The following is a 26,104-nucleotide window of genomic DNA, read 5'->3' as shown; positions in this document are numbered from 1 at the left end:
AGCACAATACAACTCAAAGATATTCTAATTACTTACATAACAGTAGGAAATATTAGAAGTCTTTGTTTTCTGTAAGCAAACCATTATGTCTCTGTAAGAGCAGAAAACATTGGTTGTATTGTAAAAAAAAAAAAAAACACTTTATTTCATATCCAATATAATAGCTTGAATCTGAGCCAAGGTATTTCAGATATGTTTCTTGTTGCTGGGGGTATAAAGACCTGTGTAGTAAAATGTGCACATGTTGTATGTTCAGAATCAAGGTGGTCATGAAAATGCATGATACATGAGCAAGTGCTGCCAGAATCACCTTGGAATAATCACGTTTGAGTCACGTTAATCTTTAATCACTGCATGTTGAAAACCTTTTCCTGTTGCCACATTTTTCACAGTCACTTCAGTAGTTTATATGACCTCATAATAAGGTCGTGATCCACAGTTCAGCAAGCTGGGATATAGATCATGTATTCATCTGCCCTGCACTGTGTGAGGCACCTGGAGGCTTCTAGGAAGACCAGAACAGGCAGGGGGACCATGCGACTGTGTCATGTCTGTTTTCCAGATCATTTGATGACTTAAACTGTTTGTTTGTTCTTGTTTTTGTTTGGTTTTCTGTTTGTTTGGTTGGTTGTTTGTTTGGTTGGTTGGCTGGTTTAGTTTGATTTGGTTTTTTGAGACAGGGCTTCTCTATGTAGCCCTGGCTATCCTAGAACTCACTCTGTAGACTAGGCTAGCCCCAAACTCAGAGCGATCTGCCAGACTCTGTCTCCGGAGTGCTGGGATTAATGCTGCGTGCCACCACCACCCAGCTTGTTTCTTCGTTTTGAGACAGGATCTCACTATGTGTTTCTTGTTGTCCAGGATGTAGATTAGATCAGGCTGATTTCCAATTCACGGAGATCCTCTTACCTTTGTTTTTTGGATGGTGGAATTAAACGTGTGCATCACCATGCCTGGAGATTTTTTATGATAATTTCTGAAAGGAATCTGTTGCACTCGTGTCAGGCATGTTCCTGCACACATAAGTAATGTCTTCATCTTATTCCATCTGCAGTTAAGGAAGACTTGCTTGTGGCATGTTGCTTAGCAGGTGCTTTGCCACTGAGCTACAGCCTCAGCCTTTTCTTTGTGCTGTTATATTTATTGTGTGTGTGTGTGTGTGTGTGTGTGTGTGTGTGTGTGTGTGTAAATCAGAGAACTGTTTGTAGAAGTCAGTTCTCTCTTTTCACCATTCAAGTTCTGAGAACTCAAGCTTGGCAGCAAGCACTTTTACTAGCTGAGCCATATCACTGCCCTTTGTGAAATTTTGTTTTATTTTATTTGTATTTTATTTATTTGCAGTGGTAGGGCTTGAAATCAGAGCCTCATATATGGTAGGCAAGTGCTTTTCTACTGAGCTATATCCCTAGCTTCAGTTGTGTTTTGATAATGCCAGTAAAGGTAGAAATAGAGTACTTGCCTAGCAGTTTCCAGAACCACTGTCCAGCCTCTGGAACACTCAGAGCTAGCCTAAGTCCCAGGCAAACATCCTTATCTTAATCTTTGTCTTCCTCAAAGGCAGATGATCAATCCTGGGTCATGCCTACTTGGTATACTGCACTGGCCTCATCTGGTCCATGGAGGGCTGAGAGTGTCCTCCACTCAAGGCCTTCCTGTTCTTCCGGTGTCAGCACCTCATTCTTTACCTGCCACATGAGCATTCGCCTTTCTGCATGTTCTTCCTTATGATGGCTACAGTTCTTTTCATAAGATGGAAAAACTCAGGAATGGAACCATTTTGGAGCCAGGTTATTCTCAATGTTATAGCCCCAGAGAAAAACATGGTACTTGAGGGCCACTTGAGAGACTTGAGGTAGATCATTAAAAATAATATTTGTGCTGGGCAGTGGTGATGCACACCTTTAATCCCAGCCCTCGGGAGGCAGAGGCAGGCAGATCTCTGTGAGTTCGAGACCAGCCTGGTCTACAAGAGCTAGTTCCAGGACAGGCTCCAAAGCTACAGAGAAACCCTGTCTCGAAAAACCAAAAAAAAGTTTATTGTTGTTGTTTAAAAGTAATATTTGCCTAAACATAGTGATGTGCCTGTGTTAGAATGAAGTTTGTCAGCCACCAAGTCTGGTGATTTATAGGAAAAGTCACCCCCTTCACAGGATCCAAACAAAAAAACCCTTCACTTGCCTCATCATTTGTGAGTTTTCCCACACAATTTTAGTGCAGTGCAATATGTCAATAGGCATGTTTGTTTTTTTCTTCACAAACCACCTGAGAGATCCTAAGAAATTCCTGGCCTGATAGTGGCTGCCTTGCCAAGGAATCTGCATGCAGCCTCAAGCCTGAGTACTTAGAGCAAGACCTTAAGACTGTCACACTTCGTAATGCAAGGACCATTACTGGGATTGCTTCCTGGTGCTTCTGCTGTGGCTGACAGAGTCTCAGAAAAGGAGGCTCTAAATGACTCTGGATGACTCTGCAATTGAAATTTTGAACTTAATCATGCAAAAAGCTAAATACCATGGTGATTCTAAGCATAGGCTGGCTTTGACAGCCTAGCACTGTGACCCTACACAAGTTACTAAGCCTCTGCTTTCTTAATTCCGTGGGTTAGTTTAGCCATAGGAATGACATAAGATTAATGACTTACATGTCTGTTTTAAGACTCGTCCCTGCTTCAGAGCATCTGAAGATGGAAAAAGGATTGCCCAGCCCAGATAAATGTGTTCAGTAAAGTTCACAGGCCTCAGGTATCTTTGGTCCACTTGAAAAAGTCTGCTGGGTGTCATATGTGCACAAAACATGAGAGTTCAAGACTCTCATCAGTTTAACTCATGAATGATGATGATAAATCACAGTTTTCTGAATCTGTGTCTTTGTTCATAGAGGAAGGTTTTTAAATAAAATACCCAGAGATCGACTGTAAAAGTCTAGTCTTCACTTGAGGTCTCCTGAAATAAGGAAACTATATCAACATTGTCCCAGAAAGATCCATAATTGTTGTACTGGGATCCTTCTATATGTATGTGGCCCTGGGCAGTCACTGCCCATCTCCGGACTTCAGTTTCCTGTCTATAAGAAGAATTAAGTAGGCCGGGCGGTGGTGGCGCACACCTTTAATCCCAGCACTCGGGAGGCAGAGGCAGGCGGATCTCTGAGTTCGAGGCCAGCCTGGTCTACAAGAGCTAGCTCCAGGACAGACTCTAGAAACTACAGGGAAACCCTGTCTCGAAAAAATTAAAAAAAAAAAATGGTACATATGGCAGTGCCAGGCACATAGGATAACTATGTCTTGAACAAATATTGAATGGTGAGATGATAAGGTCAAATTGGTCCGTCTTTTGAAAGATCCATCACTTCTACTTACTGACAAAATATCTTCTAAGCTTTCAGTTAAGACTTACTTTAGCCATTTCTCCATCATCATAATTTATCTTTCTAAAAAAAATGTCCTACCTATAACTACTGACTTTGCAACCCAAAGGAAACAGCTTTGTTCAGGGTGTGGCCAGTTGTGTGTTTGAGAAAGCAGCAGTGTGAAGGGAGCTCTAAAGGCCAATGGTCTCATCTCAGCCCCTCCTCCCACAGAGAGTGCTTGGCCTATGACAGGCTATCTGAATGTTGACATCACTGCTATGACAGAGACAATAGCCCTAATTCATGAGGCTGTTGTAAAAATTAAACACCACCTTGTTAGCCAGGGTACAGTTCGGTTGTGTCATGCTGTGGAATAGAAATCTTTGAGGTGGGTCTTCTCTTCCGAGGTTGGTGGCAGTATCACAAATCTCTGACTTCCTGTGAGTCAGTTTAGAAGGAAGCTCTTTGATGGGTGCATAGGCATCAAAGGACTTAGGCAGCCTTACCTCTATGCCCTTATTGGCTGACAGCCCACATGACCTTGCTCTTTGTCTGGCCATGTTCATTCCCTCCAATTTTCTCAGCAGACATTACACATTGTTGGCATTTTCATTGCCTGAATCTCTACTACATCCTCAGCTCCACTGTTAAAGCTTCATGTATCATTCTTTTAAGGGCTTCTCCTAGGATTCTGGCCTTACTACAAATTTCTTGGTCTCCCAGGCTTTCCTTTGAAATCTTGACGGAAGCCTCTCTGACCCCACAACTCCAGTTTACCTTTAAAACCAGCATCTCTTGAGGAATGATAAAGTCTGCCACTGGGTCAAACAGTAATGACCCCTCCCCTAGCCTTGACCTGTGTCTACAGTGGACTCAAATCCCTGGGGTGGAGTAGGGGGCTGGATGTGGACACATATGTCCTGAGATGACCTTGAGTGTGCAGGACTACAGAGCTCTCTCCTTAGAGCAAGGGCTTTCAAATGAGTTTACCCTTTTATATTCCTGTCCTTGAAAAGGTAAGGTCCTCCTTATTCATGAAGTATCTTCAAGACATTTTTACTTTGCCCTAGTGCCAAGTATTTAGTCTATTTTTAATGATATGAATTCCCTTAATACCCATGTCTTCCTTGCTAGCAACTTTAACTGTGTTCCTTTTCTTACCAGTCCACAAGCTTTTCAGAACTTTCCCCACTTTGATTTGCTCCCAGTTCTCACTATAAACTTGGCTAAAAGCAGGCAATGCTACTCACACCACAACCTGAATGCTGGACTGCCTCAAATTTCCTCCACGAGACTAATTAGTCCATCATTTTAAACTCCTCATCCCAGTCTCAGAGCTTGGATAAAATGTAGGTAAGTCTTTACCAGAATGTAACACACATGAGTTCTAGCCCAGCTCCCAGCAGAGTACTTGACTCTCATCTGAAACCTCCATGAACACAGTCTGTAATCTCCACATTCCTGTCAACATTCTCAGCTCTTGGCAGAATTGCCCATTAAGCCCTGCTTGCAGTATTCTATGGCTTCTGAAGCCTGTGTCTCCAAATTTCCTCCATAACTAGTTCCAAAGGTTCACGAATCCAATAGTCAGGTCATTGGCAACAACCCCGCCTTTTGATCCTGATTTTCTGTTGTTGACAATATGGCAAAATACCTCAAAAACAACTTCAGAGAGGACAGGTTTATGGTGTGAGTCTAGAGGACAGTTAGGAGAAGTAGGCATGCTTACTTTATGAAAGCAAGAAGCAGAGATTGTTCCTCTGATCATGGTCTTGTTCTTATTCCCATTTTGTTCTGTCGTCTGGGCCCAGCCTCTGGGATGGTGCTGCTCATGTCCAGGGCATGCCCTCCCAACCCTGAGGTAGGCATCTGTGGGAGCACCCGCACAGACACACAGAAATGCTTCACTAATATCCTCAGCAGCTCTCAACTGAATCAGGTTGACAAGTAAACCATCACAGCCTTATAATCTGCTGTTCCTTTGCAGCCTCATAGTACCTGATGTACTGGAATCCTCATGAGGTCCCTGCTTTAAGGAATTAATAAGCCTGCTCTTAAAGCCTGGTGAAAGGAACATGGGCTTTGAACCCAGGCAGAGTGAAATATTACCAGTTGTTCCATTCTATAGCTCTGAGATCCTAGGCAAGCCACTTACCTTCCCAGTGCCTACGTCCTTATCTGTGATATGTAGATTATATTAATAGCATACCATGTGATTGGTATACACAGTGAATTAATCAAATCAGTTGCTTAGTGATTAGCACATTCCATGGCCTAACCTGTGATGTTGTTAAAACTGTTGTTGTTTCCCTCCAGATTCCCTGCTCCTAATGAGAAAAGCCCCTGTGTCCACTCAAGTCAGCTCTGACACTTCCTACCATCTTAAGTAGGTTATCTCTGCTGTCAGATATGTTCTCCCATCTGCTGAGAAGATGGAGAAATCTCTGTGTCTCCTGCCTCCAAGGTTCCTCCTTGGACCCAAAGCCCAGGGTTGTCTTCCCATAGCTGGGGCTCTGGGCTGTCATTTCACACACTGCTCTGACTCAGCCACCAAGGAGTCCTAGGCCCGTCAGTCTGGCATGGCTGGTTCAGCTGGACCTGCCTGACAACTAAGCAGTGTGTGCTTGTCTGGAAGGCAGTGAAGGTAGGTACAGAAGCGAGAGGCACGAAGACCTCACGCCCAAACACATCTCTCTGTGTAGTCAACTGAAAAGCACGGAGATTACTGTGAGGTGCATTGAGATTGTGTTAGGAAGAGAAACTAGAAAATGGCTCGCATGAATCAATGTGAACATTTAATGGGCCTTAATTGGAACCTTATCCTACTATTCTTAGAGCAGAGAGATGAAAGCAGAAGAAATCTGAGAGACCATTTATTTTACTTGAGAAAGCAGTAAACTGAAACTACAAAAAGATTTGACTACTATTATATTTTTATGATTAAATAAAATTGTCATAGACTAGTGCTGGTGAGCCCATAAATGCTCCATGGAATGAACCCATAGTCTCTGGCAGCTATTAGGTTATGGCCAGAAAAAACCTATCAGCCTGTGCTCTGCATTTGTTAACCCTGCCGTTCTCACCACACAGCAGCTTATGGGAAGGAACACTCACTCAGTTCTGCTGGCAAGGACCACTGGAGTATTTGTGTTTGAAGGCACTAGTAAATTCTGGCTTCCACTTACTCTCGTCCCCATTCCCTACATCCTGCCATTTGTAAAGAACAGAATCAATCTCACTTTCTGTGTGTCTGTCTGTCTCTCTCTCTTTCTCTCTCTCTCTGTATGTGTGTCTGTATCTCTGCCTGTCTATATGTATGAAAGTATGTATGTATGTATGTTCTTTATTTTTTTAGAGACTGGATTTTAACTATCAGACCCTAGGCTTTGAGGTTTGAATTGGCATATTTCATGTAATAATTTCTTTTTAAGAAAAAATATGTATTTTAGACTCAACCATTTTTACCATTATTTACATGTAGTATCTGTAGGTATAAGCAACATAGGGCATGTTCATGTACCCATGCTCATAACACAGGACAGGATGATGTCTGGGAACTTGAAACTTGGAGAACTTCAGAGACCATCCAGCCAACTGCCATAGTGGCCAGAGAGAAAAGGACTTACTTCCTGCTTTAGAGCTGGTTCTCCCGATACCTTATCCCGAGCTTTCCACAAACAGTCTTCCCTCATATTACTGCATCTCAGTGGCAAGTGGGATGCGGATACATAACCACATAGAAAACCCAAATTAGTCCCTCAGAGTGATGGTGACTGTGATGAGTCTGCATGACTCCCACGGCTAGTGCTCTCTGAAGAAGGCCTCCCTCCTCTGATGTGAGCCAAAGTGGAGGCGGAGCTTTGTGTGATCCCTGAGGAATTGTAGAACCTGTGGTGTTGGGCAAGTGTGTGAGCTGGTCTAGCACAAGCTTCTGCTGCAGGATGAGTTTGAAAGGAATTTAGAATGTGCTTCTTTTAAACTATAGTTCTTTTCCTCACAGAAGATTTAAGAAAAATCAAAAAGAGTCACTATCAGGCAACAAAAGGCTAGAGGGTGGTTTATTCTTGAGGAGATGCCAGTATTGTGAATTTTGTGGCCCTTTAGACATTTATCAGTCATTCCTTCCCTTATTTGTCAGCTTTTACTAAATGCCCACTGTGGTTTAAACCATGCACTGAGAGACACAGAAATGCCTACAGTCCAGACTGTCTTTGGGGGAGTCCACAGAGCAGACACATGCCATTAGTGCTGAGCCTGTGCTTCCTTCAGCAGACATTGCAAGATAGACACCCAGGATAGTGGGAAACAAAATAGAGCAAGTCCTTGCCTTCATGTTGCTAATGTTCTGAAGAGTGAGGTTCAAACAGAAAATGAAAAACAAATCTATGATAGAGATATTTCACAACTGAAGCAATGCTTGTGCTGATACATAAGATTAAAACAGAAGTCACTGGGTTACAAGGTGGAAACATGCATATGAAAAAGTACAAGCAAAGGTTCTGAGGTATGAAAGAGCCTGGCAGGTACAAGGAACTGCGGGCTGTTCATTATGACTGAAGCGTAGCATGTGAACAAAGCTAAGACCTAAGCCTGAGATGTGGCAGAACCTAGGTCATGAGGAACATGTGGTGACCAGGGACTGGGAGATGAGGAGTCTCAGGTGCCGGTAACATGTGGCTGACCTGGTGAGACATGGCTCACAGTCCAGCATTTGGAGAATGGTTCGGTAGTTGTCAGACCTCCACAGTGGATGCCCAGCACCCAGACCTGGTACCAATAGTCCTGAGTCACTATTCTCCCCCGCAGAAGCAGAGTGAGAGACCCTGCCCAGGGGTGCTCTCCCTTTCCTCTGCTAGTGGCTCTAACAAATAACTGACCTCCCTCAGGAAACTAGTTAGGGGCCTTCTCAGTTTCCCCATAGGAATACAGAGAAGCCCTCCCTATATGGTGAGACCCGTCTCTGGAGTCCACCTAGTTTGCAGTATATAGGTCAGACCAAGTCCCCAACTACTATAGGTTTTGTTTCTCTTGACCCTGGCTTCCTCTCTTTAGTTTTTCCCCTCTGTCTTCCTCCTTCCTGGATTTTCTACTGCTGCTACACAGCACTGAATCCAGGACCACCACTCAGAAGTCTACTGCTCAGAGGCCACTACCTCTTATACAGTCTACAATTAACCCCAGCCTAGAAATACCTATGAAAGAGCCAAGTTTGGAAAGGGAGAAAATGGTTACAGGGCTAGACAAAGAAACATTTGGGTTTCCTTGCCTCCATCGTAATTTGATAAGCTTTGATATATGGACGGAACCTTCTCATTTATCTGCTGGGATGTTAAAATAAAGCCACCTCTTCCACCCTCCCCACACAGCATTGGATTAAAGAAATGAGGGGGGGGGGTGTTTTGGGCATGCCATCTTCTTTAAAATAATGGAGAAGTTTCTGGCCTCAAGGACATTCTTGTCCTATTGCTCCTGTCATGAACCCTGGTTGCAGGTATGACAAGCTGGCAAGGACACTAACTGATGAACCAGCCACTATAGCTGCTGCCTCCGCTCCAGCATTGCGCAGGTCCAGGTCTGCAGAGAGGAATGCAACACTGCTTTGTTTCTTCTCTGCTAGAATAACAATGATTTTCAGACTCTCTTAGCTGTCTGTTTTAATGAATTTAGATGTCTAGACACCTATTTTGCCCCTGTGTTGAGGACATCTTGTCTCTGACGACAAGAAAAGGAAAAAAAAAAAAAAACAAATTGGGAATTCGTAGGCACAAGGAATTTGCCCTGGTGAGATTTAACTATTTGCATTCATTCCCCTATACTCCATTTACAACATCACACTGACGGACAGAACTGCTCTTCCCTTTAGTCTGACAGAACAGCTTTCAATGCATATCGAACAAAGCTGCTCCCTTACATACATATGCACACGCATGTGCACACACCTATCTGACTCCCTACACCACTGTGCCAAGATGCCGAAGAGCTTCGTCATCTCCCCTTACAGATCCAAAGACAGAGTTAGCTGAGGGCCTTGAAAGCTTTCTGCTGAGCAGCCCCTGGGCTCTGATGTGATAGAGACAAGCTCCTGGAATAACTTAGAAACAAAAGCTAATTTATAGCTTGGTTTTAGAAGCCAAACTCATTCATTCTTTTTGGGGGAAAGCTATCATTTACCGGGCACTACGCTAGGCACAATGACACATAGCAGTGGCATTGTGCTTGTCCTTGTCCTCAGCACTGTCTGCGGGCGTTTGCCGACTAGGATTCACTTCAGTCTGTCTTAGTCTTTCTCATTCTCAGTCTATTTTTTCCTTTATTTTATTTTTATGTGTACAACTATTTTGCTTGCATGTATGTCTGTGCACCACATGCATGCAGTGCCCAAGGAAGCCAGCAAAGAGTGTCATATCCCCTTTGACTAGAGTTATAGATGGCTGTGAGATGTCATATGAGCCCTGGGACCTGAACCTGGTCCCTCTACAAAAGCACCCAGTGCTCTTAACTACTGAGCCATCTCTCCAGCCATGGTAATTTTCTCTTAAAGTCAGTGATAGATGTGAGGCTAGTAATATTTGGTGGCAGTAAATATTTAGAAACTTGCTATAAGTCCTTCTTAGGGGTAGAATATTGTCCACAAATAAAACAAAATAGAGAGATTTCTGTGATTAAATAAGTAGGGAGTTCAGAATCCCTCTTGGAAATAGATAAATCAGAATTTAATGGGTTTCTGTTCATTTCTGGTTTTTTGGTTTGTGGGTGAATTCCCTAGAGCTGTGGATTTTGCTCTAGTGCCTGTAGATTGTAATCCACATGTAGAAGGAATAGAGAAGCCGCCATATGAGCCTTCTGCAGCTTATTACTTCCTATTGTCATTTCGATACTGGCAGGAATGTGCAATTCCCCTCAAAAAGTGAATTTTTCAAGTAATCGAGTCACCTTTAAAACGTAATATGTGTTTGATATTAACTATTTACAATCAGTTTTAAAGAAATATTTTAACTTCCTACCTTCTTATATTATTTTATATTTTTTGCTGTCTTAAGAAATTAGTTCCTAACCAGGTGTGGTTGAGCCTACCTTTAATCCTAGCACTCTAGAGGCAGAGGCAGGAGGATTTCTGTGAGTTTAAGGCCAGCCTGATCTATAGAGCAAGCTCCAGGACAGCCAGAACTATTATACAGAGAACCCTGTCTTGAAAAAAGAACAAAAAACAAAAGAAAGAAACTAGTTACTTCTTCAGTGTCAGGTATATGAGCATCATCGTGTATGTAGAAGTAATTTTTAAATGTGTGGAGTATTAAGTGAAGATAGTTGATTATAATTAATAAGATATTCCATCATAAATAGTCATCCTCTCAAGACCAAATGGGAAAAGAAAGAGATTTCAACTTCCATAAGATGATTCTTGACAACTTTCTGAATTTTTATTTTTGAAATCATTTTACTCCTCACTCCTCTTATCTGTGTCCCTGATGTTTCCTTCTGTTGTCAGTTTACCGCCTTCTCTGCAGCACTCTTCCCAGACTTGCTGATCCTGAACCGCCGGAGACCAGCAGCGCTGCTCTCTTAGACTGGCTCCGGAAGTGTGAACTGGTGCACTGCACTGCAGTGTGCAGAGCTTCCTGGGCTAACCGGCCTGAATCATGTAGGAAGACGGCCCTCTCTGTAAGGATGGAGAGTTCTCTGGCCGTTAGTCCCTTAGCTCATTCTCAGATGTGTGGTGGCGTTCTCATCTCCCTGCTAAGAGGCCTGCTGGCATCTTTCTTCCTTGCTTGATCTTGTGCAGCCCAGGTGGTCACAGTTGGAGAAAAGGAGTCCTCTTAGGGGAGAGGAGGTTGGGCTGCTCTCCATGTTTATATGACTTTTGGGGACCTTCACAGCCACTCTCTTTGGGACCTTTGAGTGGGACAGATGCTGTCACACAGGTGTGAGTCTGCAGGCTAAACTCTGCCCCACTTTCCTACTTCCACTTACTTTCTGTCTTTTTTTTCCTCCTCCCTCTTCCTCCTTTTATTCAGTTTTTTGACAGATTTATACCAGGGCCATACCAACTATTAGTATTTAGACATATTTTCTATGACAGCATTTACGTTTTTAATTAAGACCAAACGTTAGGTTTAAAGTGAGCATTGCCTAGAAAGAGAACAGTTGCTGCTCTGAGTCAGTTCTGTACTCTGAAATTGAGAGGTCCCCAAGCAGACCATACCCTGATAAAGGATGTGTGAATGCTCATTTATATAGATAATTTATTACCAATTTACCAATCAAGAATTCCAGTTAAAGTGTGTCAGCCTGAAAAACGCGGAAAGTATGTTAGAGGGGCCGCATAGAGAACTGTTGCTTAACCCCCAGCCCAACATCCCCAGAAACTATCTGTTCTTACCAGAATAAAATCTACTAAAAGGTAACATTGGGAGAAAGGTACACTAAAGATGTATGGATCATAAAAAGTATGTTCTCATCAAGTTCACAACAATGTCTCTAAAATGAATACAAACCTGAAAGTGGTTAAATTCACTAAGAGTCAAACCCCTGGAACTGTCGCAGAGATTTCCAACAGAGGAGGATGAGTCACGCTCCTTTTCTGGGAGTACCAGTACAGCAGGATGGAAAACCAGAGGAGCCAGAGGCAGTTAAGTCCCTATGTCATAGCAACTGCATATTTAAAGTGCAAATTACAGCACTGGTTCACAATTGAGAACATGAGCTGCTCTTCCAGAGGTCCCAGCTTCAATTCTTGTCACTCCAGTGCTAGGGAACTTGACACTTCTTCTGGCCTCTGCCTGCACCAGCCACACATGTATACAGACATGTGAACAGGCAAAACACCAATACACTTAAAATAACAATAAAAAAATGTTTTAACTTGCCACTCACTTTTATTTAAACATGTTGGGAAGATATCTATATGAAAATATATTTTAAATGTCCAATAAGAAAGGGTTTAAGGCACTGGAAACCTATGTGCCTGCTCTGGAATGTGGCCAGGTGCTCAGCCATAGCAAGACAGTGCTCAGTTTGGAGTCACATGCTCCAACTGTTCACTTCTGGGAGTCCTGCTCTATCGCCAACCATTCCTCTCTTTTACATCCGTAAAATTGATCATTTGAAACAATCCTTGACAGCTCAGCACATAACCAAGAACTGGTCATGTGATACCGAGCCAAGAAAAGCATGTGTTTTGGAATAAAGGCCTTTTATGTTAGTTTAATCTGTGTATGTTGGTTGCATTAGTCTGTTTAAAATGGCCATGGATCACGCTCATCTTTATCTGGGCTGGCACTGTCACACAAGACACCGCTGGCTAACAGCCAGTCATGGGAGTAAGCTGAACTGCTAAGGAGAGCTCCTCTACACAGGAATGGGCAGCCTTGTGAGCACAGTGGCCTGGATGACCTGAGAGGCTGATCAAGCCAACATTTGGAGTTAGGAGTTTTCCAGACCCAGATCCAGCCTAGACCAGCTGGGGTCCTGGACCACATCTTTTGAACTTCCTGAAGTTTGAGTCCTCTTTATAATGTCACTGAGTTGGCCTCAGAAGGTGTAGACAGAGGGATTAGCTCCGGGCCTCCTGAGCACTGAGATGGTGTGGAAAGAGGGACTAGGCTGAGGCCTCCTGAGTGCCGACTTGGCCGAGATGAAAGTTACTGAGGTCCTGGCAGCATAGTGTCCTAAAAGACTCTGAGTGCCTTTATACCTCAGAAGACACCAGTGTTACCCAAACCATTCCAGATCTCTCCTTGTAGCCAAACCATAATTTCCTAGTTGGGCCTCAGGACCTTGAGAATCTCAGTTCTGGCATCCTTCTAGACTCTGGCCTAAAGTATCACAAAATGCTGTCATTTTTCTGTTTGCTGCTAGGGTAGTAGGTGAGAGACATGGAAAGTTTTGATGCTCCTCAGCTCAGGCTGGCCTTGAACTTCTGATCCTCCTACTATAACTTCCCAAGTGCTGGAGTCACAAGTGTGCACCACTGCACCTGGCTGAACTAACTTGTCAACTGTGCTGCTTGGGATGTCTTCCAGTGCTTGCGGATTTCCTGAAGTGTGTCAGGGAAGCTCATCCTGGATATGAATTGGGAGCCATTCACACTTTTCATAATGACAAGTCCAGCACAGTAGCCTCAAAGCTATGTGAACACAGACACAGAGACACACAGACAGAGTTCTAAGCCTCCGTTGCTCTGCACCACTCACCTGTGTTTCTTGGATCATACTTAGGCAAGGATGTTCTTTTCAGAACTGTCAGAGCGCATTTCCTACCTCACCACAAGATCCTGGCTGGCACCCCAAGCACTGTTTGCATAGCTCTGTCCTGCACAGGCAAGGCCAGGGAGCAACCTCAGCAATGGCTTCTCAGGTGACAGTAAGTTTGTTGGTGATTGAAGCCAGCCTCTGCTAGACGCTCTGCTCTAAAGAAATGGGGGAGGGAGGATGCTGGAAAGCATTTGTTGGGCTGGGTAGGAGCTCTGCTCCCAATCCAACTGAAAACTCACGGCCGAGAGCTGGTGAGATAGCCAGTATCCCTAACTAACATTGTCTATGCTTTGTAGGTATGGATACATTAGGTCTACGTTTAAACCTTGAAAGCTTCCATCCACTGGTTTTATGGAAAAGACTCTAAACTTAAATTAGCTGGATGGTTGCATTGATCACAAGTAGAGGCAGACCTAGAACTCACAGCTGTCTAAGGCCAGCACTCTCGAGCCTGCACTGTTCCTGTAGCATAGCCCAGGGGAAGCTATTCACCTGGAGAGTGATGGCAGCCTTTCTAATGCACATCATTCTGAGGACAGTGGATTGGTGGCCTCATTACAGGAATAATAGAAGTGTCACTCTCTCCATTACACTAAGCAAAGTAAAGGCTTTGTGAGCACACAACTAGACAGCCAGAAAGAGAGCCCTCAAGAAAGCCTGACTGCGCTGGTACTCTGACCTCAGACATGTAGCCTGCAGAGCAGCAGGAGATAAATGTGTGGAGCTTATGCCCCTCCAGCCTATGGTATTTTGTTGTGGTCAGCAAAGACAATCTGATACTGAACCTGTGAGTTTCTCTCTCCACCAAAACTTCCTTCACCTACAATTTCCTAGTGCCTGCATCTGATCCAGCCTTCCACATGCAATCTACTCTCTCAATATAGCTTCTAGAGACACTAAGAAGGGGAGTCTCTCCTCCCACAGTTCAGCACCCTCACTGGATTCCTTATATTACGATTACTGGTATAAATACCTCATCTCCCACAAAACTAATGTCACACTAGTCCAGCATATTGCATCTTTGCTTGTGTGTTAGAAAGAAACCACTCTTTATTTTCTTTTGTTTCAATGGCATTAGTACATCATTTGGCCTGGGACACATACTACAAATGATGGCTGAAGTTAGCACTCTCTGGTTGCTGCCAGAGGACTAGTGGGTGGCCAGGGTCCAAAGCAAATTAAAGAACCACAGTGTCACTTCTCTGTCCTGGACCACAGACACACACACACACACACACACACACACACACACACACATCCTCTTTAGAATCCTTTTTCTCTGGAATCCAGTTCCTCCTGGTCCTCTCTACTCATTTCCAGAATTCCGCTTCTTTTTCTAAAGCTACAGCTTTCATTGCTAGTAACAAAAGAGTAGTCATCATGGGGCTCTGTCTTTCATCTGTGATCCCTCATCAAGGACAGTAAAGAAAACCCTATGGGTCACAGGGCAACTGGGTAAAATGCAGAACTATGTCCTTGGCTCCTTCTTGTGGAGACCAGAGAAGCTGTGCCGCCATGGCCTCCCCAGAGCAGGATTGAAGGGTGACTGCAAAGCCTTGAAATTTATATTACATTTCTCAAATAAAATGTAGAAATATAGTCTTTCAATGAGAAAGAATGTTTAAAACTCCAGTATTCTTGGCCATGTTTTCTTGCTTTATTGAGGTGCATGATACTTTGTGTTTACTTTGTGAAATTGAGCTATTTGATTTGTGTGTGAGAGAGACTTTAAAGAAATTACTTTTAAAAACATTGTCTACCTTCAAACCCAAAGCGACTGAACAGTTTGCCAAAGACTGCCCAGCAAATTGGTAAGAAAGGCAGATCCCCAGATCTCCTACTCTTTGATTAGCACCTATTTTACTTTATTAGTTTTATGAGACAAGATCTCTTTATGTGGTCTTAACTGTCCTGGAATTCACTGTGTAGGTCAGGCTGGCCTCAAGCTCACAGAGATCTGCCTGTCTTTGCCTCCTGAGTGCTGGAATTAGAGGCATGTGCCTCCACACCCAGTGAGCACCTATTTTTATAGCTGTACCCGGGGTCAAGGTAACTTTTCATCTCTCTTGATCTCTTACATTTATGTATTTATTTGTGTGTGTGCTTCAGTGTGCATGTGTGTGTACATGTAAGTACATCACGGTGCTTGTGTGACAGTTCCAGAACAACTTACAGAAGTTGGTCGTTTCTTTCCACCATGTCGCCTTTCCCATGTGGGTTGTCAGACTTGATGGCAAGCACCATCACCCACTGAGCCACCTCACCAGACTTCTCTTGCTGGTATTAGAGCCCAACTCCGCATCTGAAACTGGACAGCGTATTTGAATGAGTTTGTTTTTACTGGGGCTGTACTTGCTCCTGACTTCTATCTCTGGCTGATGACTTTAGCCACCAGGGAAGCATCCAGTCAGGGTATCCCATATCACTACTGCAGTGCTCTAGAAGCAGGCTCTGTGGGAATCCCATGCTAACCTGTAGATCCTGGAAGAAGAGGCACTCACTTAGGACTCGGGTGGCTTGTCTGAACACAGGCAGTCCTTTGGTCACTGACTTAGTTACAGTTCCATCAAGAAGGTTGTCAGATGTTGTGAGGCTGAGCTGATTGCACACATTCAGGAAGACCCTTGTGTTCCATAATTATTCTACTAACTCCTACTGATTTTGGATTGCCTTTCAGTGAATGGGTGGCGTCTTCTGGTGCTTGAAGCCCTGAGCATCAAAGTCAGGATATTTATAATCCCAGGCTCCCTACCCGGCCCCCAGGGGGAGCGGTTACCTAATGCAGCTGACTGTTCACTGCATTACTCCTCTGCCACAGGCCCACCTGAGCTAACCCACCAAATCTCAGTGCACTTTCTGGGCCTCCTACCCCTCTAGGCAAGTGTGAGTAAGGGAGGGTCTCACAAGCACTTACAGATTCCTTACAGATAACATGGGTAGGTCCTACCATAGGTGATCTTATGGCTACTTAACAGAAGGTAACCAAACTGCCCTGTGCCATTTGCATCTTGTCCAGTCCAAAGGCCTAAAAGTAGTGGCCTCCAACAGTGCACCTCACTAACTGCTGGTAATGGATAGTCAGCCCTGTTCCTTGATGGGATGTCAAGTCCCTAGGGGATACTGCTTCAGGAGACTGAGTGCAGTGAGTTCAACTGATGCTCTCATACTCTGTGCTGGTTTACCAGCACCAAGGAGCTGATGTCTTTGAGTTAACATTGTGTCTATGCCAGCCACACTGGCCCCTACTAATGCCTTTTAAATTAGTGTATCTTTCAGTAATGGCATTTTAACAATGAAGTTTAAAAAAAAAAAAAAACTTGTTCTTAATTTTTTCCCAAAGGTGGGAGGAGGGAGAATTTCAATAATGGCATCATTATAAATTCTAAAGTGATGACCATTTGGCTGTGTTACAAAATATGTAGCTAATAATTAAAGATTTAAGTGGAAGTTTCATCAGTAAGGTAGACAGAGCACATTTTCCTCAGTTTGGGTGTCAGAAACGGCACTGCACAGCCATGTGCAGAATTGTCACAGTGCAAGTCTTTAAAATTCCTTCTGGATTTTAAGGTATTAACAGGTCCCTATCAACATTCTCTAAAGTTTTTTGATGTCATATTAGCTATTGAACAAAAATATGCGAACTATTACTTTGTTGATTTTGTTCTTAAACCACACTGCATTATCATCTGAGAATGTGTTCTTAAAGTATTGTTAAAAGTACTTTGAAAACTTGTAAATCCCTGTAATTTATGTTTCTCCTGCCTCTGCTGTTTTGTTCTGTCCTTCTGGTTTCAATTTGAATGCCGTCCTGTCTGGGTGTGTACCTGTAAAATTGTGTTTTTCCGAGTACAATTTACAGTCCCGACCTTAGGCTTTTACAGTGTCCCTAACCTTCTCCGGGTTTCCTCCTGTACTGTGAAGTGAGTTTGGGGTCACCCTGCTCTTTCATATTAGAATTGTCTAATCAAAGTTACTTGAAACAGATCTGATTTGGGCATTTCTTAGTTTATCATTTCGGCCTAGGGAGTGAATTAGGAGAGCGTCCCTGCCAGTCCACTAATTGCATTGCCCTATTAAAGTGTACACAGTTGTAAACCCAGACTGCTTCAAGACAACAGTCTCATTTATCTAAACAGTTCTCCTTTTAGATTCAATGGCACTGATGGAAACCAAGATAAGAAGTAGGGACTGGAGGAAAGATCGTTTAGAGCCTATACTAGCTGGAACCATTCCATCCCCTACCATCAGTCCCCTTTTCTTCCTAGGACTGTCTGCATAAGGAATCCATCTAGCTGCGTGCAGTGAGCTAAGTTAGGCAGAGACTGCAGTGGGCAGGGCCGCCCCAGACACTGTCTTACTTTGCAGGAGCAGCTCTGCTTTAAGGAACAGGAGACTACTTTAAGGGGCCTGAGGGGGTTCTGCTTAAACTGTGCATCCTAAATCCATTCTGTAGGCATCTCTCTGCGTGGAAGCCGTGCCCTTCATCGTGGAGTTTTATTGTTAAATGGCCACAGAACCTTTGGAATCTTTTTCTTAAGTTGAGAAATGAGATATTTAAATAAAATTTTTGCTCTTTTCAAATATCACTTGCATTAACCTCTGATAAGGAGTCAAGAGCCTTTCTCCTTTTTTTTTTTTTTTTTTTTTTTTTACCTCCTTCAATGTGGTCTCTGTTTGACTGGAGGGAAGGCCACAGCTTTCGCAGCTGACACAGCTACTTCCCTGCTGTAGGTAATTGTACAGTCCGGCCGCCACCCAACGGTGCTACAGAAACTCTGCCAGCTGCCCTTCCAGTATTTCAGTGACCCAAGGCTCATCAAAGTGCTGTTCCCTTCGCTTATCGCTGCGAGCTACGACAACCTTCAAAACAAGATCATCCTGGAGCAAGAAATGAGCTGCGTTTTACTGGCCACATTCATCCAGGTACTTTCTGCCTTATGCCTCGTTTCTCTTGTTTTACGGGCAAACTCATGAGACTGAAAAGTAAACATGAGGCAGCTTTATGCTCGCCCTCCAAGCTGCTTTTACATCTCTATGTCTGTGCTTCAGGAAGTCATTTCTAAAGCCTGAAGTCACACTACAGAAACCGGGTGGAGCGCTGCGTGCTTCTGCCTGGAGCATTTCAACCAAAAAGCTCATTTGCCATTGACAGAAACTTGTACTCGGGGTCTGTTTAACAGGAGCCCAGGCTCCTTTAAGGCTTTGACCATCACGTGTGTCTTTTAGTCTTGCTACAGAGGATAACTGCTGAAGAAAGATAAAAAGTTGGGTTTATTTGAACATTTAAAAATAAATATGGTTTGCATATGTGTACAAAGTTGGGAGGATAAAACCTGTTTGATTGCTTTTTTTTTCCAATTTAAAAGTTTGAAGTACACCCTTGTATTTGCCTGATCCAGCTAAATTCTGTAGGACTGAAATCTGAACCGGTGCTATGGAAAGTACTAACGTGTGTAAATTAGCCCACTGAGCTGGCAAGAGTAAAGTCAAGGTGACGGTTCCAAACTAGGATTTTTCATATCTTTGTAGATGATTATTTTATGAAATGTCCCAGTTTTTTTTTCAAATGTTCCGCTCTAAAATCGCTCCTGCTCCACATGATATTTCCTGTTCTTCCTAACGTGAAACAGAAAGCAGAGTTGTGTGTGTTATCCCTGTGCTGGCGAATGTTCAGATACCTCTGTCAGAGTGTGAGCGTGTGCAGCTGCCCGGGAGCCACCGAGGACAGCTGAAGACTTCCCGGCTTGGCCTCCCTCCTTATCACGGGCAGGCAGCGCTCCCTGTCTCTCTCCCAGAGTGATTAGTCAGTAAGCACAGCTAGGTCAAAGAGACTTAGAAATATTTTCTTTTCAGCTTAGTTGTTACATTTGAGTCTGGGTCCTATTTTCTGCATGATTTCAAACTGGCTCATGATTAAATTAAAATCGTAGTAGAATCCTGTACTGTAAAGCCGTCGTTTCAGCACGGAGCTCTTACTGCTCTGAGAACCTGAGACAGAGAGACCAGCTCTGTCGTGAAGTAGAGATGCACTTTCGGGCATTTTCAAACGGTTGTCTTTTCCCTGGAATCAGTCCGGGGGAACTTCTGAGTGTGCTCTCTATGCTGGGCTCTGCTCTAGACCCTGGAGTTGTATCATGAATAAGACAGATAAAACCAACCTTCCAGACCTTTCCTAAACAACAGGAGGACCAAGTAGCATGGGAGGTAGGAAGTGAGCCCTGGCCTGCAGAGGGAGGGAAGCCTTTTCTAGCTTAAGCGGAGAGGCCTCAGCCGAGACAAGTTTTCATGTGGGCCACATTGGTTTCTTTAAAACTACAAGTGACAGCACTCCGGTGGTTGAAGCAGGAAGATGACAGTGTGAGGCCAGCCTGAGGGACATAGTGAGTAAGACTGTCTCAAAAAACAAAATACAGATGAGACCCAAAACTGTAGTAAAAGGTGGGGGATATCAATTACAACTATTCCAAATAGACCATATTTAATACAGTTTTGCCAGATGGTACGGATATTACTTCTTTCTTAATTTGTGGTAGCATTATTAGACTAGACTAGTGAAATTAAATCATTTTTTCAATAAATAATTGTGCTCAAAATTGAATTATTTTGAATCAACTTATAAATGTACCATGGTTCCATATATAGGTTATTAATAATCACTAGAAAGTAATGTTAAGATTATATTATGGCCTGTCATAAGTTTCTGAAGACTTATCATATACTCTATTTTTTTTCCATTTCCATCTAAAAGTAAAATGACCAAACTTTAAAGTTTAGATGCAGAATACTTTTGTTTTGGATTGATTTGTCTTTTTTATTTGTTTTATTGGTTTGTTTGCTTGCTTGCTTGCTTGCTTGCTTTTGAGGCAGGGTTCCTCTGTGTAGCAGCCCTGGCTGTCCTGGATTATAAGGACCCTTATATTCATAGTTTTTTTAAATTCTTGCCAGGCATAATGGCGTACACCTATAATGCAAGCACCCAAGAACCTGAATGAAACATGAGGAGCACTCATCTGAGTAGAGCCTGGGCTCCCAACTCTCTACTACACCCCCCGCAAAAAAAAAAAAAAAAAAAAAAAAAAAAAAAAAAAAAAACTTTTTAAAAGTCTTGTCAGCTTAAAATGGTGCATTTGGCTTAGGTTTCAGGTGGGTGTCCAGTGGTGGTTTGTAGGCAGCACTATGGCCCTGGGCAGTGCTCACATAGAAGACTTAGTCTCAGCTTTCAAGAATGTGGCCGCACAGCCTCGTCCTCTGCCGCTGTGTCTGTGCCCCAGATAATTTGTGTGGCTGTGACACCAGCTTAGAGGGACCTTGCAGTTCTCTTCAGAGCGTTGGTCTCAACCCAGTTCTCTCTTCTCATACAGGACTTTGCACAGACTCCAAGTCACGTGGATAACCAGTCTTCTTATCCCAAAGGTAGGTCCCTCTGAAACTAAGTTCCGTGTGTGAGTTAGCTAAGTGAATGGGCTTGCATTCCCTTTTCCAGTTAGAGAATTTCTGTGTTGTCTAAAGTATGTGATGTTCAGACACCAAATACTTGATGAGTAAGAAATCCACTATATCACCAGAATCTTCAGAGAAGCCTCTGGAAATAAAGGAAAACACAAGCCACCTTTATGTCCTTTGCTGGTACAAGGCCCACTGAATGCTGACTAATAACAGGGAAGCCAGTCATACAGCATGACTACCAGCCCAGACATGTGTCACTCCTAAACGCGTCAGTCCCTAACATGGGCTCCCTGTCCTTGTTCAAAATAAAGGTGTTCATGACAGTAGCCAGACCTCTAAATTCTAGCATTTGACCTATTTTAGTTGAAAATAATTTTACATTGAGAAAAATTAGGATCCAGTTAGCAGAGTTCTGGAAGTAAAGGTTTTGTTCTCATGATCAGGGCTAGAGATGGACGGTTGTCAGCTTTATGTTTACATTCTTAAATATCCTGCTACCCAGGCTATAATTGAGAAGTTTGGTCTAATGCTGTTGTGGCAGGATCTCTGGTTAATGAGTCCCAGTCTAGACTTCCTCCAAGTCCTCCATTAGTTTGATAGTATTAAATGTTCCCTTAGAACTGGACATGGTGGCACATGCTTGTAATCCCAGTCCTGGGAGGTGGAGACAAGAATAATCCTTTCAAAGTCACCCTTGGCCAACCTGGGTTACACGCAAACCTATCTCAAAAAATAAAATGAAATAAAATATATAATAGTAATTGTTCAGAGGCCCACTCCTACCCAGTAGGATCCTCTGGGGCACTCACCAAGAAACCCTTACTTGGAGTCTATTTGGCTCTGTCATTTAAAAAAAAAAAAAAAAAACTATAGTAAGCAGGTAATGCAAGATACACAGAAGAAAAGACAACAAAACTGTTACAATATCATGAAAAAATGTGAGGCTTTATTGACTCAGGAGCTCAGAAAAGTAAACAGAAAGCCGTGCAGCTTCCCAGACATTCAAGTGGGCACCACAGTTAGCACCACTGTCTGAGTCCGTGTGCAGGTTCAGTTCTGCCCTTACCCACCACTGCCTCTGTCTGTTTTTCTCTTTCTTTTTTAAGCTATTAGGACATGTGAAGGAAATGAGTACAATTGTTTAATTTTTTTGGTCATATGAAAACACTTTTCCAAATATTCTAATGTATTTATTTCTAACTAAGCCACAGTATTTTTTGCCGGTATAACTATGTAGACTGTCTTAATTATTTTTTTTCTGCCCTAAAAAAATATGAGTCACTATTTAAGAGTCCAGGAAGAAATGTCTCAGAATGAGAAACTGCCTCCCTTTGCTTGGCTGAGCAAAGCGTGGAGTGGAAGCTCCTTCCTTTGGGGATGGGGGCACTCTCTGTGCAGTCCCTGCTGCATCTGCTCCCAGCACTGTCAGTGACAGACCACATGGAACGAGGGCTGAAGAGATGTTCTGCAGTTAAGCTCACCTGCTGCCCTTGCAAAGACCGGAGTTCAATTCCCAGCACCCAAGTCAGGCAGTTCTCAACCCCTGTAACTCTAGCTACAGGGGTCCATTGCCTCCGCCCTCTTAGGGTGCTTCCTGCACGCGCGCACACACACACACAAATGTGTGATATAATAATGATATAATATCTTCTGTAAATTACAAGCTAGCTAGGACTACACAATGAGACCTGACAAAAAATAATAAATCTTTTTTTTTTTTTTAAGGCAACGCTGTACCAAGTATCCAGCTTACACTTTGGTCATGGGCCCCCTTTGTGCTTAGATTAAGTCCTCATAAAATATGTTCAGGCAGCCTCTTGAGTGTGCAAGTAGCTGTGTGTTTCCAGATTCTCACCACTGAGGGGCAATTTTAGCATTCTGACCTGCTGTCTCTTGACTACACCATGCTTTTGCGGGGTCGGCAGAGCTGCTGATGCTTACCTTTGCTCTACTAGATAGCTCCTGAATGCCAGATTGAGCAGTTCCAAAGTTATGCCAAAATGTATGTTTTTAATTAAGTAGATTATTTCGGGAAAAAGAAGTCAAAATTTAGAGAGGCTTGTGAGTCAGTAAAAGCGCTGGTACTTGTCTACAGGGTATTGACTTCAGTCCCCAGCACAATAATAATAACAATAATAGTAATGATGATGATGTCACCCTTCACATATAGTTTTATCCATTCAAAACTATATGTACATAGCTGCAACCCTGTTACCTCTTTTAATAAATATTTCATAATAATATAATATATAGATAACCATAAATATATAGGTTAATGTCTGCATGTGTTAGAAGCACAAACTGAATTGTGGCTAAAATACATTTATAACGTTTATACTGTAGTAGATTGACATAAAGATGAAGCAAACACCTTGTTTACAGAAAATGTAGCAAAATTGTCTGGAAATACATTGGCTCCTTTTGTGCACTGGCTCAGAATAAGCTGATTTCTAAGCCTTCAGAAGTCACTTCTGTCTCTTTCTGTCTCCCTCAGGAAAACTCGGGAACCTTGGGGACTACCTGGAGCTGGCTAACAGATTTCCTCAGCAGGCCTGGGAAGAAGCCCGGCAATTTTTCTTGAAAAAAGAGAAAAAATAAATGTTTTTTAGCAATTCTGTATTTGAGTACCTTTGTTAGTGTTTTTCATTGTTTCTTAAGGGCCTCCCGGTGTGTTTATACTCTCCTGCTGTAGATATGCTCCTCTCTGCGCTGTTTATAAAGACTGTACATATTGGACTGTTCTTCCTAATTTTGCAAATTGAGCTTGTTTCATTTATGCACAATATTTTGGAGTTTGTTTACTTCCATACTGTATAATTTGCATTTGTAATATGGGTAAAATTAGACTTAAAAATAGCAAATATTGTAATGTAGTAACACAGTTTGCAGTGTTGACTTTTCACGTTAAAGCTGCACAAATCTGAGAAAGTGTTAAGACATTTAACCTGCTCTAAGTTTTTCTTCTAAAGCTTGGAGTTGAGACCTGTGTAACTAACACTTTCCATAAGTAAGCCTTGGGACTGTTTGAAATTAGAGTACCCAGTCACTGGTCGGGAGCTTCCCTGGGAGAAAGCACTGTGAACTATTAGCTTTGCTAACCTAAATTTAGTGTTCAAAAATAAATAAAAAAATAATGTGGGAGCATCAAGTATTTTCTTAAATAATTTATTTGAAACAACACAAAAGTAAAAGAAACAGTGAGGGGTGGCCATGTCTCTGGGTCTAAGGCAGTCACGGGCACACAGCTAGCTCTGTCTGGGCCAGGCAGCGGGGACGGGAGGGTGGGGAGGGGGGGTTGAGGGTCTCCTCCTTAAGTGGTCCTGTGCTGAGCCTGAGTGGCATTGCTGATAATTACCAAGAAAGACCTGGCTGTGGAGATTTACCGGAAAACCTAAAATTTGTCACAGGAAGCTGAACATAAGAAATCTTACCTTTCTTCAAACAAACAAACAAAAAGTACTTACCTAATATTCCGGGCACTTCTTTTTGGAACCTCACGGCATTGCAGTTACGTGTGTTCAATTTTTTACTGTTTTACAAATCGAAAGGAAATAAAGAGGGGGGATGTCAACCATGCTGAGCATCTCCGTGGGCGCTCCTGTCCGGAGGACTCGCCATCTCCCGGGGAGGGAGGACGGGAGCCGGTGGAGGGCGTCCCCGCAGCCTTGGGGAATCAAGTTTATAAGGTTCCCTGCGAGACGCTTCGCGATGGAATATACCTCTTATCTGGTCGGAAATTTGCCAAAAAGCCGTAAATAATCGAGACAGCGGTGATTAACCTCCCAAAGCTCTACCAGAATTCGCAATTAAACTTGTAATCGAATGGTCCTGCTGCCCCTCTGTGTGAAGCGTCCCATAAAGTCGCAGTGCCGGCTGCTTCCTTCTGGGGCTGGGGCGCCGCTGGCCCCGAGTCTAGAGAGTTTAGAATTCGAACCCGACTTGGAAAAGGTGCTCAGAGCCCAGGAGCAGCGACCAAATTACGTACCTGGGGTGACAAAATTTCTCCCAATCACTGCAGAACCAGTCCTTCTGAAAGTCCAAGGGCACATCAGAGCTTCGGACCTACCGGGTCCTCAGCCACAGCTGCCCCCATCCCCGCCCCGCCAGACTCTGTCTGGCTGGCACTGTGACCTTGAATCTGGAGGCCTCAGTGGGTCCTAGGTTAAGCCCTGGCCTTAACCTTAACTTCAGTGTTCCTCAGATTCTTGCAGCTGTGAAAAACACCTGCAAGATCTTTCCTGGTGGATGTCAGAAAGGACATTGTCCTCTAGAACCCCAATCTTTCCCCATCTCAACCCCCCAACACACACACACACACACACACACACACACACATATACACACACACACACACACACACACACACACTTCAGTACCAGTGCCCCGCTGAGCCTCCGTAGTCACACCTCATTTACATATCCAGCTTCCCAGCTAGCAAACTCTTACCCCACCCCAGATGCTGACCTTCTTGACCAGAGGAGGGTCCAGTGGTCAAAGGCTGGACCCACCTAGCATTCCTGTTCGACTGGGGATTGCTGCTAAAGGCACAAAGGAGCTGGGACCCCGAGTTGCCCAGCCCCACATCTGGATCTGAGTGGAGGACTTCCTCGTGCCCTTTCTTGCTCCCATTGCTGCTCTCAACCTAGCTCTGTTTATCTGCATTTCCTATGCACAGTCTCCATCAACAAGGTGCTAGCCTGTAATTGGTCACACAATCCTCATTATAGCACTGAAACTCCGTATTTTAAAGAAAGTTTACTTTTACGTCAATCAGGCCCACGGTTAAAAGCCTCTAATCTTCCCAGCATCAGCTTAATAAACTGAATTTCCTGCTTTTATCGCAGCTCTGTTGGGGACTTCTCTGCAAATACTTTTCTCCCTCCAGCAGGCTTCTATTCAGCCCTTTGGTGAGCATAACTAACTTCTATGTTGGCAGAGAAAGCCGACCTCTAGGCAAAAGTGGCAAAATCTCAGGTTTTTGAAGGGCAGAGTTAGAACAATGTATCTTTTAAACCGGCTCTTCCCAGCTCTGGCAAGCTTGAGATTTAACGTACTCC

At 43.5% G+C, this 26,104-nt stretch overlaps 1 protein-coding gene across 2 annotated transcripts in view; it reads left to right on the top strand.

Moving 5' to 3' along the window:
* Scaper (S-phase cyclin A associated protein in the ER) overlaps positions 1 to 24,198 on the top strand; it is a 378,485-nt gene extending 354,287 nt beyond the window's left edge. For both annotated transcript variants that reach the window (XM_038323850.2, XM_038323851.2), the window contains exons 30-32: positions 18,333 to 18,524; positions 20,963 to 21,014; positions 23,542 to 24,198. In XM_038323850.2, coding sequence (XP_038179778.1) covers positions 18,333 to 18,524; positions 20,963 to 21,014; positions 23,542 to 23,645 — 348 coding nt within the window. In that variant the 3' untranslated portion in view covers positions 23,646 to 24,198. The remainder of the gene's footprint in view (positions 1 to 18,332; positions 18,525 to 20,962; positions 21,015 to 23,541) is intronic.
* The last annotated feature ends 1,906 nt before the right edge of the window (positions 24,199 to 26,104 follow it).

The sequence above is a fragment of the Arvicola amphibius genome, chromosome 3, assembly GCF_903992535.2.
Source record: "Arvicola amphibius chromosome 3, mArvAmp1.2, whole genome shotgun sequence".
Lineage (NCBI taxonomy): Eukaryota > Metazoa > Chordata > Mammalia > Rodentia > Cricetidae > Arvicola > Arvicola amphibius.
The sequence above is the reverse complement of the archived record's forward strand: the minus strand, read 5'-3'. Positions and strand labels throughout refer to the sequence as shown.